The following is a 12998-nucleotide window of genomic DNA, read 5'->3' on the forward strand; positions in this document are numbered from 1 at the left end:
TAGCCGCGCCCCGAATAAGGCCCCTTAGATGATTTTTTTGGCCGTCGGTGTCGAAAAAATCGGCCCAGTCGTGCCCTCAAAAGCCCTTTTTTTGCTGGCTTGGGTCGAAATTGGCGTCGGCGGGCCCAGACCGAACCCGCTGGGGGGCGCTTGGGGCGCCGGCCGAATCGTTTTTGGCGCGAAAATCGGCGGGCCCTCCTTGGCAGCGACTCGGCTGTTCTCGTCGCTTTGTTGCCCTCATTGCCTCGGTTTCCCGCGGGCGCGCGCTGCCACGCCGGTCAGCCTCCATTGATGCCTCACGGGCAGCGGGGCGACGCGCGTCCCTCGCCTGCCACGCGTACACACGGTGGCCACGCGGGCGCCGCCTATATAAGTCGCCCCCTCCTGCACCGGTGAGCCACACATAGACCTCGCTCTCCATCGCCGACGCCCCCGTTCCTCCCTCTCTTCTCGCCTCACCCAATGGCCGAGCGCTTCCCAGGCGATGGCGCGGCGGTGAACGGCTTCGGCCGCCGCCACCTTCGCGAGGACGAAGCTCGGCTTCTCTGTGAGGCCGTGTACCCGGTCCCGCCAGACACGCGGGTGCCCGGGGCGTGGAGGATAAGCGCCGGCGGGGTCCCGGTGCCACCGCCGCCCACCGGGGCGGCTAGGCATTTGGAGATCGCCCGTATCCATTCCTTTCTATCGTAGGCGGCGAGAGAAGGGCCAAGGTACGCCCCCGACAGCACGCTGTGGGAGCCGTACTTCCGCCGCCGCCACGCCGAGCAGCTCGAGGCCACCAACGGCATCATGCCCTCCGGGAAGCACAATGCCGATGGTGGGGCGTGCCCGGCCGCACGCTGGAGGCCGTCCTCGAGTACATCGAGGGCAGCAACACGCCGAGGCTGGAGTACCCCGCTCCCCCCACCTTCTCCCGCCGGCGTGGGAGCTCCTGGACACCAAGACGCATGGACCCGATGTCCTCCTCCTCGTCTGGCCGCTCGTCCAGTTCTCCCTCCTCCCTGTCAAGCTGGAGCCCCAGGATGCGCCGATCAGCCGGCGCACCTGCAGCTGCGGCGTCCGCATCACCGAGTCCTCCCCCACCTCTGCCCGGCTCGTTAGGCCGAAGGTGGAGTCCGGCCTCCCCGCGGAGTACGAGGCCATAGCCTAGTCCGGCTTCTTCGACGAGGCCGCCCTAAAGTGGGCGCGGGACGACTACCTCCGTGACGAGATGGTCCGGCAGCATCGAGCCCTGCAGGAGATAGCCGCCCGCCAGCGTGGGCGCGATGACGAGAACGGCGTGGTGATCCTCGACAGCGACGACGATGAGGACGCCCACGGACCGTCCAACCCGCCGCGCGTCGGCGACCTTGGGCAGGGGAGCAACAGGGACGGCGGTCGCGGAGGAGGCGACGACGACGACAGCGGCGGCGATTACATGCAGTTCTACAGGCTCCTCGGCATGTAGAGCTTCAGGGCGGCGGGCGGCGAGGACGATGGCGGGTCTAGTAGTGTCTTTTTTTTGTAAACTATTTGATGAACTCGTCAAAGTTTGGTTAAATTTGTGTCTTGTTTGTGCGAATGTGGGGCCGGATTTTGTTTTAAAAAAAGCAAAATGCGACGTGGGGGCGGCGACTGGGGAGCATCACGCCCCCAACACGCGGTTTAGCGCCGGTACGCCCCCAGGCGGCGATTTTATGCGCCCCCTGGGGGCCAACGGCTGGAGATGCTCTTAGGAGATAGTAGTGCAAATTTTTTTTTGGAGGGGGGGGGGAGGGGTAGGGCCTAACACGCTTATGATGACGTGGTGGCGTGAAATAAGGCTTGAGGTGGAGGAATTACATGTTTGGCATTTCAATTTTCAGTTTTCATCTCAATCAAATGTTCCAGGATACAGTAGCTACCAGTTACATGTCCTGACCAAATATGGGGGCTTGAGAATCAGGTTTAGAAAGTTTTAAAGTGAGTCAACTTGGTTGTTAGGCACCACAGGTAAAAATCAGGCCTACAAGGTGCTATTGAGAGCGGCAGCTGCTGGGCTATTGCCCACTTGCATATAATGACTTCAGTTTTATGGTTAGAACAGTGCTCATATTGAAGTCATACCATTTGTCCAGTCAGATTTGATTGCTACTATAGTACACATAGTATCATCTTATTTGTTTAGTGGTATCACATTACTTGTATGGCTTAGCTACCGTCAAGTGATCGACAAGGGCATTGCAATCTAAACTAGGATGCTGCTCATTCAATCAATACAGTGATGCTACACTGAAGCTAGTTAGCTAAACGTCATGCTTTACTGATGATTGAATTGTACTAGTTTTTGTAGTGCAATGAACTGGAGTGTGCCCTTCCTTTCAGACTGTTTTAGTTATTTAGCAATTGACCAGATTCAAGTTCGATGTATAAGCACGATGTCTGTCATTCGACTTTGAAGAATTTTCATTGAACCAAACTACCTTACTGAATTCTAATCTGATCAATATGTTGACCACATTAATTACAGTATACATCTTCTCATGTATCTGTAGCACCGGGATATGGATCCATAAAATTGTATTATAAATGCTCGTGTTTTTTTAATGAAACTGGTGAGAACACATTCAGAATCAGGATTTTTTAACTGAAGCTGAGAATATGCAATTGATACATGTTGGGGGAACACCTTTATTGAGTTAAGGGGCCATTGTTTCCCCCTTTCCTCCTTTTACAGGTAGGGGCCATCTGTTTATCTTCGATCATGAAAAGGTTTCCCATCTTGTGCCGAAAGAGCAGATGGTAGATCCTAGGCATATTCTATTTTTTTACGTGATCGTACGCCAATTCTAGCATGTCAGCAATTGTGCAACGTGTGTTATACAAAGAGGAAATTGTTGGCATTGACTGAGGACACAGGAGAGTGCATATGGGTTCCTTTTCTTTCCGCGCGTAACTTGACTGACAAAAAAACTTTGACCATATGGTAGAATAGGGGGAGCCAACTGGCTGTTATAATAATCCATCCGAGCAGCCATGAAGTCAACAGGAAAAAACTCAACCATCAGGCCTAAAACCGATGGTATTTTTTCTCTTGAACACACACTGAAAGGCGTGTCATCTCTACTATTATAAACATGACGAGTTGGGGTGGATCTGGAGGATCCTAGCCATCAAATTGCATAAATCAAACGGGGTACATTGCTCTACTGCTGCCGCGCATCACATCATGACATTTTTTAAAAGTCTACAATCATTTCTGTGAATTACTTGTTGTGGGTATGGATGTATGGATGTATCTAGATGTATTTTAGTTCCGAATTACTTGTCGTGGGTATGGATGTATCTAGATGTATTTTAGTTCTAGATACATCAATTTCTGCGACGAGTAATTTGGAACGGAGGGAGTATATGTAAGTCCTCAATTAGTTAGCAATTGATCCCATTATTTGGAAGCCCTCAATTAGTTATCAGCCGAACCAATCCAATTACTGCCATTGTTTGCAATTATTGTCATTTGTAATATATGTTACAAGTATGTATAGAATCCAAGCTTTTTGAATAAATTTATAAAATCCAAGAAAATTATGTATCATCAAAGTACTTATCAACATAAATTTACGAAATGTAATGCCCTTTTGCAAACTCAAGACATGATTAACCAGCAAAAAAAGAGAAATATAAAACCTCAATATTTGAACCAGTAACAAAAAAGGCACTTAGTTTTGAATATAGGGCTCGTCTTATTTGGTTCTTGATTTCAGGGTTGAAATTTGTATGTTTACATAGCTTTCTATGTGCTGCAACTTTGAACTTTTTAGGAATTTTTGAACTATCATTAATATTTATGGGAATCTCACAAATGTAAACTCCAGGCTCCAGCTCCTTACTCAGGTGTGTCTTCCAATTATTGTAGGAATTGAGGATAGAACCCCTCCATTCACACAGGCAATTCCGGTTCGAAACAGATCCTCCTCGACCCTCGTGGAACTTGTGAGGGCTGTAAAGGTGATGCATATCTCCTATTACGTGGACAAGATCGTATTACTTGAACTTTACTGCATTGTTCCTATTTCTTTCATATGCTGCACAATGTTGTTTATCACTTTTTTTACTTTTATTTGTCTTTATGTGATGTGATGGTTCACCAACAAGCCTACCAGACTTTTCATTCCTTTCAAGAGGTAATTTATTGTTATTTTTGTAATGTAATAAACTTGCTGTCATCTAAATAAAATAACATATGCATTATTAAATTATTGAGGACAGAGTCACAAGGAAGAAGATAGCCAGTGAGGCTACTACGATTATTCCTTTGTTCTTCGTTGGACAACATAATCAGAGCCATCCCGACATCTTCTTCTTGTAATGGAATAATCAATAAGCTAATAAAGTGCCTGCCCTTTGTCAGTCAGTAATTAATTACGACCTACATGTGCACAGTACACTATGCGGGGTGCGGGGGGTAGATAAAAAACTTCCATCTTGCGCTAGCTTCAGAAAAGGTAAGCATGATCACAATCCATCTTAGTGACTGTCTCTGTCATGCAATAAACAGTGAGCCTTTCTCAGATTTCCTGAGTTCTTTAACATCACAGTGTTGGTTGCTTAGCTCTTGTCCCAGGTGCAGGCAATACTTGGCTACAAATAAATTAACTCAAGCTGTGTTGACGGCATGTGCCATCAAGTTGTGAATGTTTGACGTTTTGCATGGCGCTCTTTCTAGCAGAAACCTAGTCGGGCAGGGATATTCTCACCACTTTACAGACGCAGCCATGGTTTTTATACTGGAATTTTGGTAGCTCCCTCGCGTGTTCCTTTTTTTTTTTGACTGTGGCGTGTTCCTTTTTTTATGAGTGCACCTTATCTTGTTGTACGTTCCTGCTTGTGAGAGGTTCTTGTTATATATTTCAGGGCTCGTGATTTGTTAAAGGATGGTTTCGTGTTCTGCGCAAAGCACATGCAGCTTGGCACTGCTTTCCCAAATTGGTCTAATGGCGTGTTCATTTATGGTGTTCTTCAGACTAGTTCAATTCTTATTTGCAATGTTCTTCAAACTAGTACCATCCTTATTACTCCCTCCGTTCTGAAATACTTGTTGGAGAAATGGATAAAATTGGATGTATCTATAACTAAAATACGTCTAGATTCATCCATTTCTCCGACAAGTATTTTGAGACGGAGGGAGTACAATGTTCATTGAACAGGTTGCCATCTCCCTGTTATCATGTTGGTATATGAAACTAGTTGCGACAAGTAGCCAGGCCACCACTGCTTTATAATAGTTTGTGCATAACAGTTCAAGGTAAGTTTCCCTGTAAGCAACATGTATTGCCTGACTAGGTAGGAAGCATCTGTTTCCTTCCTCTGTAAAAAGGTTTGACAATTGGCTGTAATGGCTGAAATGGAAAAAGGCAACGACTCAAACAGCAAATGCCATATTTATGTTAGAATCTGCAGTGATCACTGATCAGCGTATTTCATTTATCAATGGCATTTAGAAACTAATTCACTTAGTTTTCTTATGGGAAAGTTGCTCTTTGGTTAAATACTAGCGAAAAACACAAGTTATTTTTTGTTATATTTGCATCAAGAAGCATGCCCTCAGAGGCTCACATGTAACCATTTGTCACTGTTTGTTTGAGAAATTCCGCTATAATTTCATTAACCTAACCACCTCTTTTATCTAAACGTTTTCTGTTAGACAAGATGACATTTTGTGTTCGCTGGGCACCTTTTATCTTTATGTTTCCTCAGTAAACTGTTGTCTAGCAAAGATGAACAAACATTTATGTTCATTATGTCCTGTGTCAGTTCTTACTTTCCGTCTCTCTTCTTGAAACTGAAAGGTAGAGATTCTCTAACTTATAATTTCCAACTCTACCGAAGATGATCAGTCAAGTCAATGTGTCCCTGGTCTTCCTGCAATGTCACTGCTTACGTAGTACACATAGGATTTCTTGTTCAGCTTCAGTGCATATCTTACAGACTTACACGATACATTAATCTGTTCTTTTCTGACAAAGTAAATGTTGTAAGTAGCCTGGTTGAAAAATCTACTGCAATTTATGATGTCTAAGAAGGCCATGGAACGAAGTAAAACTACTTACTGTTGAGAAGAATATGTTTTTTTTTAGTTTCTTGTTACATAATCTGGTATCATTCTTGTTACATAATCTGGTATCATTCTTGTTACATAATCTGGTATCATTCTTGTTACATAATCTGGTATCAATTGTTTTTCTTTTCAAAATGGAAGGCAAACCAATGCTCCATCTGTGCAGGGGTTAAGGCCTTAGGTTCTGGGTATCATCGATTCATCGATTGAAACTGTGCTGTTACAGCAACTGCGGTTCAAGACATATCTAATGATGTGTTGTGGCCGTACTAAACATCAAGTTAAACAGTTACTAATCATTGGTCACCGTTGAGAAGCTGGCCTCGAGGTGAGTGTACTCAAATTAAATATTCGCTCATCGTTTCTGTGTGGAATATGGTGGAAAATGAATATCTAGTACAAGATGTATAGGTGATAACATGAAGTAAACGATTGAATCAGACAATAAAAAAATTACAAATAAGTACCCTGTTTGCTTTTATTTGATTGATCGGAATCATAAATTCAATTCAAAGTAGTTTCTTGGCACACCACCAACTCGTACAAACAGCTGAGATGACCTTTGTCCCATCAAGTCACCACTTTAAAACGTGCCTATACCTCACCTATGTAGAGGTTAGGTTACCAAAGCAACATTGACTTCTTGGTAGAGGTAGCTATATTCGCAAGTTCCATATGGCTTTGGACTGCGAGTTAACCTCTTTGACTCTTCTCACACACGCTCTTTAACCTCTACTGTAGTTTTCTTTTTCTAACTAATAATGGACTTGGTCGTCTCTGATGATCCTAATCATTGTGTACAGTCAGTCTTGTTTTGCTTGCACTTTGAACTTCTATTTCCAAACAAGCAATATACCTAGCCATTTATAATGGTCAATAAACCTTGAACTTCCTGATTAATTCCAATGAAAATAAATTTATTGAATTGGTGTGCGTAACTACTTTAATTATCAGAAAGAGAACCAAATTAGGGGAGCTGCTGCCTGCTGGATTATTCATTGTACAAAAATGTATCGAGGATTTTGATATTCACACATGACTAGCAGAACTACTTTGTTAGAAATTGGCGACTCCATTGCAAATCAAACATATATCTGTGGCAGTTTTTATATCACTCATTGCATGTCTTGTTTAGAATTATAATTTCGAACTTTGTTTCACAAACTTAATCAGCATTATCATTTCAATCATTCTAACCATCAGAGTAATCTAGGTGCACAAAACTTGTAGTAGTGATGTATCTTGAGTCTTTCCTTTACATGTTATTAACTCTTTAAATACCATGTTGATTACTGTTGTGGAACACACACCTAATCAGAGAGGAGTCGAAGGTGAGAGAAGGGGAAGACACTGGAATTTCTGGTCGGGGCAACCTCATCCATTCATCCTCAGTACAGATATTTACAGAGCTTCACTTTTACACATAAGACCTCTAGCTTTCCTATTATACAACAAGAGTACCGACACTCCCCCTCAAGATGGGGCGAAGATGTCAATAAGCCCCATCTTGTTACAAATCCTCATAAATGATACAACACCTATCCCTTTTGTTAATACATCTGCAAGCTGATCTACTGACCTAACATAACTAATTTGGAATAACCTTTCATCTAATTTCTCCCGGATAAAGTGCCTATCTATCTCAATATGTTTAGTTCTATCATGATAAACAGGGTTGTTCACTATGTTAATTGTGGCCTGATTATCACAATATACCTGAATAGGTGCACCACTGCACAACTGCAACTCCGTTAGCAATGTTTTTAGCCACATCAGTTCACACAACCCTGAAGCCATTGACCTAAACTCCACTTCCGCTGTCGAGCGAGCTATCACACTCTGCTTCTTACTTCTCCAACTAACCAAATTTCCTCCGACAAACATGCAGTAGCCCGAAGTTGAACGCCTATCATCTAAGCATCCAGCCCAGTCCGCATCTGTGTACCCCTCGATTCTCAGATGTCCATGATTAGTGAACAGGATTCCCTTCCCAGGACAACTCTTTAAGTATCTTAGAATTCTATTCGCAGCATCTAAGTGGCTAGTTCTAGGGTCATGCATGTATCTGCTTACGGTACTAACAGCATATGCTATTTCTGGTCTCGTATGTGACAGATAGATTAACCGCCCAACTAGCCTTTGGTATTGGTACCTATCAACGGGATCACCACCATCTGCAGAGATCCGATGATTCTGTTCTATTGGTGTGATTGCAGGTTTGCATCCTAACATCCCTGTCTCCTCAAGTAAATCAAGCACATATTTTCTTTGTGAGAGATAAATACCTTTTGGGCCATATGCAACTTCGATTCCCAAGAAGTAGTGGAGATATCCCATATCCTTGACTTCAAACGACTTTGCTAACATCTTCTTCAACTGAGATATCTCCACCTCATTGTTACCTGTAATCACAATGTCATCTACATAAACAAGAAGTATAGTAATGTAATCGCACTGGCATTTAAAGAATAGGGTATGATCTGCATTGCTTTGCCGATAACCCATGGAATAGATTTCCTTTTGAAACCTTCCGAACCATGCCCTAGGAGACTGTTTTAGTCCATACAGAGACTTTGTTAACCGACACACTTTACCCTCTGTTTCCCGGCTTCTAAACCCAGGAGGAATTTCCATATAAACCTCCTCTTGCAGATCTCCATGGAGAAAAGCATTTTTAACATCCATCTGGAACAATTTCCACTTCTGATTTGCAGCTATCGAGATTAAAGTCCTGACAGTACTCAATTTCGCCACTGGAGCAAACGTTTCATCATAATCCACTCCGTAAGTTTGACTATACCCTTTTGCAACTAGCTAGCCTTATATCTTTCCACCTTACCATCTGGAGTTTGTTTAACTATAAATACCCATTTACAACCCACAACTTTCTTATCTACAGGGAGAGAAGTAAGTACCCATGTTTGGTTCTTATCAAGTGCTGCCATTTCCTCTAACATTGCCGCCCTCCATTCTGGGTATTGCTTCGCTTCCTGCCAGTCACGTGGTATAGGTAAAGTTGAATGCAAGGAAGCTATAAATGACTTATACAAAGGCCCAATAGAACTGTATGTAACATAATTAGAGACATCATATGGGGCTAACTTAGAGGGCAATTTTCCAGCAATAGTGCGAGGCTGCTTTCTAAGGGCAATGGGAACATTTAAGTCATCATAAGCAAGAGGAGGTATACCATCGCTTGTGGAGATCGGTAGTGGAGTATGAGATGAAGCTGATGGTTGTGAACTGGAATCATGCCCGTCGGATTGAACTTGAGCTTCTGAATCATCCTCCGCTGGACTAATTTCCTCCCCCTGCACATGTTCTTCCTCAGTTTGATGTCTCCGCGTATACACCCGCAGATTTTGTTCTTCATCCGGTCTTGCCCACCGCATAACTTCAGTTGATGTATTTTGTCTCTCCCCTTGCATAGTTCGCCCTGGTTCTCCTTCTATAAGATCCACATCTATATTATCATTTTTGTCTTCCAATGGTATTACTCCAACCACCATTTCTCTTGATGGTGTAGAATTGCTCTCTTCTCCTTCTTTTTCTCCCCCCGTCCCATTGTCCAGATCTGAAACATCACTAGAAAACAGATCAGGAAAGACATCGGTTAAATCATCAGGTTCCCCATAAAATGGTACTTGTTCCCTGAAGATTACATCCATGCTCACAAACATTCGTTTTTCTGATGGACACCAACACTTATAGCCTTTCTACTTCCAAGAATACCCCACAAACACACACTTCACAGCCCTTGGATCTAACTTTCCAACAGATGGCCTGTAATCTTTCACAAAACACACACACCCGAACACCTTTGGTGGAACCACATATGTAGTCCTACCTGTCAGACACTCTATTGGAGTTTTGTAACCAAGAACTCTAGATGGCATTCTGTTCATCAAGTATGCAGCAGTCATTACTGCCTCACTCCACAGAAATTTTGGAACATTCATGGCCATCATGATACACCGTGTAATCTCTAAGAGATGCCTATTTTTTTCTCTCAGCCAAGCCATTCTGTTCAGAGGTACCAGGACAAGTAGTTTGATGAATAATTCCAAAGCTTGATAAATATTCGTCAAACTCCTTATTCACATATTCCGTGCCATTATCAGTACGGGGTACTTTCACGCATGCATTATATTGGGTCATGATTAAATTATGAAAATCCCTAAAACATTCAAATACATCACTCTTGTTTTTCAACACATAGACCCAAGTAGTCCTAGTGCAGCAGTCAATGAATGTGACAAAAGAGCGATATCCATTAAGAGATAATACTCTGCTAGGACCCCATACATCCGAGTGGATGGTCTGAAGCGGTACCGTACTCCTATTATCAGAAGATACATAAGTACTCCTAGTCTGTTTCCCATAGTGGCACGCATCACATACTAGATTCTCTTTGCTAATTTTATTATACAGGTTTGGATAAAGCTGACCCAAAATGACAAAAGACATATGTCCTAGCCTGCGATGATGAAGAAGAAATTCCTCCAGTGGAGAGTGAGACAACACAGCAGCAACAGTAGGTGACATGTTATCATCTAAGTAGTACATGCCATCACGCATGCTCCCTGTCCCAAGCCTTCTTCCAGTCCCAAGTTCCTGAAATAAGCACCATGATGGGAAGAAGATAGCAACACAATTAAGCTCGTTTGTAATGCAACTAATGGATAGCAGATTAATTGGGAACGAGGGAACATGCAGAACAGATGAAAGATGCATATTAGATCCACACTTGACTGTTCCTGACCCCAGAACAGTTTGAGAGGAGCCATCAGCCAATTTGACACTTTGCCTTTTTAAATCAGGAGCATAGTCAATAAAATTTCTATAAGAACCAGCCATATGTCTAGAAGCCCCAGAGTCAATTAACCATGGTATATAAGCAACTTCATAACTCACAGTGCAAGAATTTTTACCACCAAAGTTGGCAGATGCAGCAGAAGTGGATGCAGTAGAAGCCTCGATAGATTGCTTATCCTCCAAACACATTCCCTTAAATTTGCTCCACCTCTCCCAGTCATCGACTGACATCTCTACTTTCATAGTTTGTGGGGCTTCTTCAATAACTGATGAGATATTTGCCCTGCCTGTAGGTCGCACACCACGCCCCCGGTTACCTCCATGTCCATCAAATACACGTCCACGACCCCTGCCACGCCACTCTTGTCCTCTACCCCGGCCTGCTCCAACTAATTCAGGACAAGAGACTCGCAAGTGTCCTGGCTGGCCACATTCAAAACATTTCTTCTCATATATACTTGCTCCTGATCTTTGAAAATTTGCCCCTTCTGTAGCAAGGAAGGCCGAGCGCCTCTGTGCGATGCCTTGTGTAGACGATCCTGTAGCCTCCAGCTTCAACCGAGTTTCCTCACTAATAATTGCAGATATTGCTTGCTCCAGGTTAGGTAGTTTCCCACTACCATACAATGCAGCCCTTCTGTTTTCAAACTTAGAATTAAGTCCATTTAGAAAATCCCTAACACGCCTCCTCTCGGTCCATTTATTGTATTTTTCAATGCACTTGCCACACTCCATCTCAATTGGATCATAATAATCCAAATCGCTCCAAAGTCGTTTCAGCTCAAAAACATAGTCAACCACTGTCTTCTCGCCTTGACTCAGGTCCTGCAACTCCTTCTGAATCTTGCAAGCAAGCATTTCATTTCCTATTCCTGAGAATGTCCCTTTCAATAATCTCCAGATTTCAGAAGCTTCTTTAATCCTTTCAATTTGCTTAGCGATCTGAGGTGATACTGAGCTCAATAACCAGGCCCTCACAAGTGCATTTGTCGCCTTCCACTTCTGGCCTTCTTTGGAACTCTCATCTGCAGGCTTCTCCACCATGCCTAAAATATAACCTTCAAGCTTCCTAGAGACCAAAATGGTCTCTGTATGCTCCGCCCAACTCACATAACTCTCAGGCCCTTCTAATTTTACATGGGGCATTTGCAAAGGATGCACCTCTTCTTTTATCTCCACTTCTGATCTTGAGTTCCCTGCTTGCTTGTTAATTGCATCAAACAACACCCGATACTTCTCATCCATCGCCTGCAAAACAGCAGCAAGCTCCCCCGCTGTGACTCCTGCTGGGGCATTTTCATTGCTTGCCATACCTTTAGTTCCTCCACACCCAGCACACACACCTCAGACTGAGTACCCAAATGCCTGACCTGTTCAGCTCCAGCAACGAAGGGAATGCTCAAATCGAGTCACCGCAGTGGCTGAACCTCGTTGCCTGTTGACGTCCGACGCGCCCTTGCTGACCAGCGCTGCGCCTCAACTGCCGCCAGTCACACTCCTCCACCACAGCCGACCAACCCAGCCCTGATTCAGCTCTCCACCACCGCAAATTAGGCCCCCAAGCCACCCTGCTCTGATACCATGTTGTGGAACACACACCTAATCAGAGAGGAGTCGAAGGTGAGAGAAGGGGAAGACACTGGAATTTCTGGTCGGGGCAACCTCATCCATTCATCCTCAGTACAGATATTTACAGAGTTTCACTTTTACACATAAGACCTCTAGCTTTCCTATTATACAACAAGAGTACCAACAATTACTTCATGTATGCCAGCATTAATTTGCTTGGAAAAGCATGCAAACATGCAAAACCATTCTCTCTAGATCAATATCTGGTGTCAATGATTGTGAAGTCATGTCCTTTTTTACCTTCAGACACTAGTTCTTTGAACTGAAATTTTATTTAGTTGTAGAGAATACTGGTTTATGGTAGCTAGTATACCTGGATATATGGTCTATTATCTGTTGTGACATGCTGACAACTAATCATTTTTTGAACAAAAGTCAAGCAATGACTATAGTTTTTCTGTGGAAGGAGTTTAGTGTTGTGTCCCATTGGCTAGTGAGAAATAGCACCTAGTAGCCCTTTCAAGTATGAACGCTGGAA

General features: G+C 43.7%; 1 protein-coding gene and 1 pseudogene across 1 annotated transcript; both read right to left on the reverse strand.

Annotated features, from left to right (window-relative positions):
- Positions 1 to 1174: 1174 nt before the first annotated feature.
- On the reverse strand, positions 1175 to 9972 carry LOC147973021 (uncharacterized; annotated as a pseudogene).
- A 674-nt stretch (positions 9973 to 10646) lies between these two features.
- Positions 10647 to 12202, reverse strand: LOC147973022 (uncharacterized). Its single transcript, XM_087524104.1, has 2 exons — positions 11008 to 12202; positions 10647 to 10690 (listed from the first exon to the last, which is right to left on the reverse strand). Exons 1-2 carry the CDS (start codon positions 12200 to 12202, stop codon positions 10647 to 10649), a joined length of 1239 nt encoding a protein of 412 aa, XP_087380230.1.
- Between the last annotated feature and the right edge of the window lie 796 nt (positions 12203 to 12998).

The sequence above is a fragment of the Triticum urartu genome, chromosome 5A (assembly GCF_056163025.1).
Source record: "Triticum urartu cultivar PI428250 chromosome 5A, HENAU_Tu73, whole genome shotgun sequence".
Taxonomy (NCBI): Eukaryota; Viridiplantae; Streptophyta; class Magnoliopsida; order Poales; family Poaceae; genus Triticum; species Triticum urartu.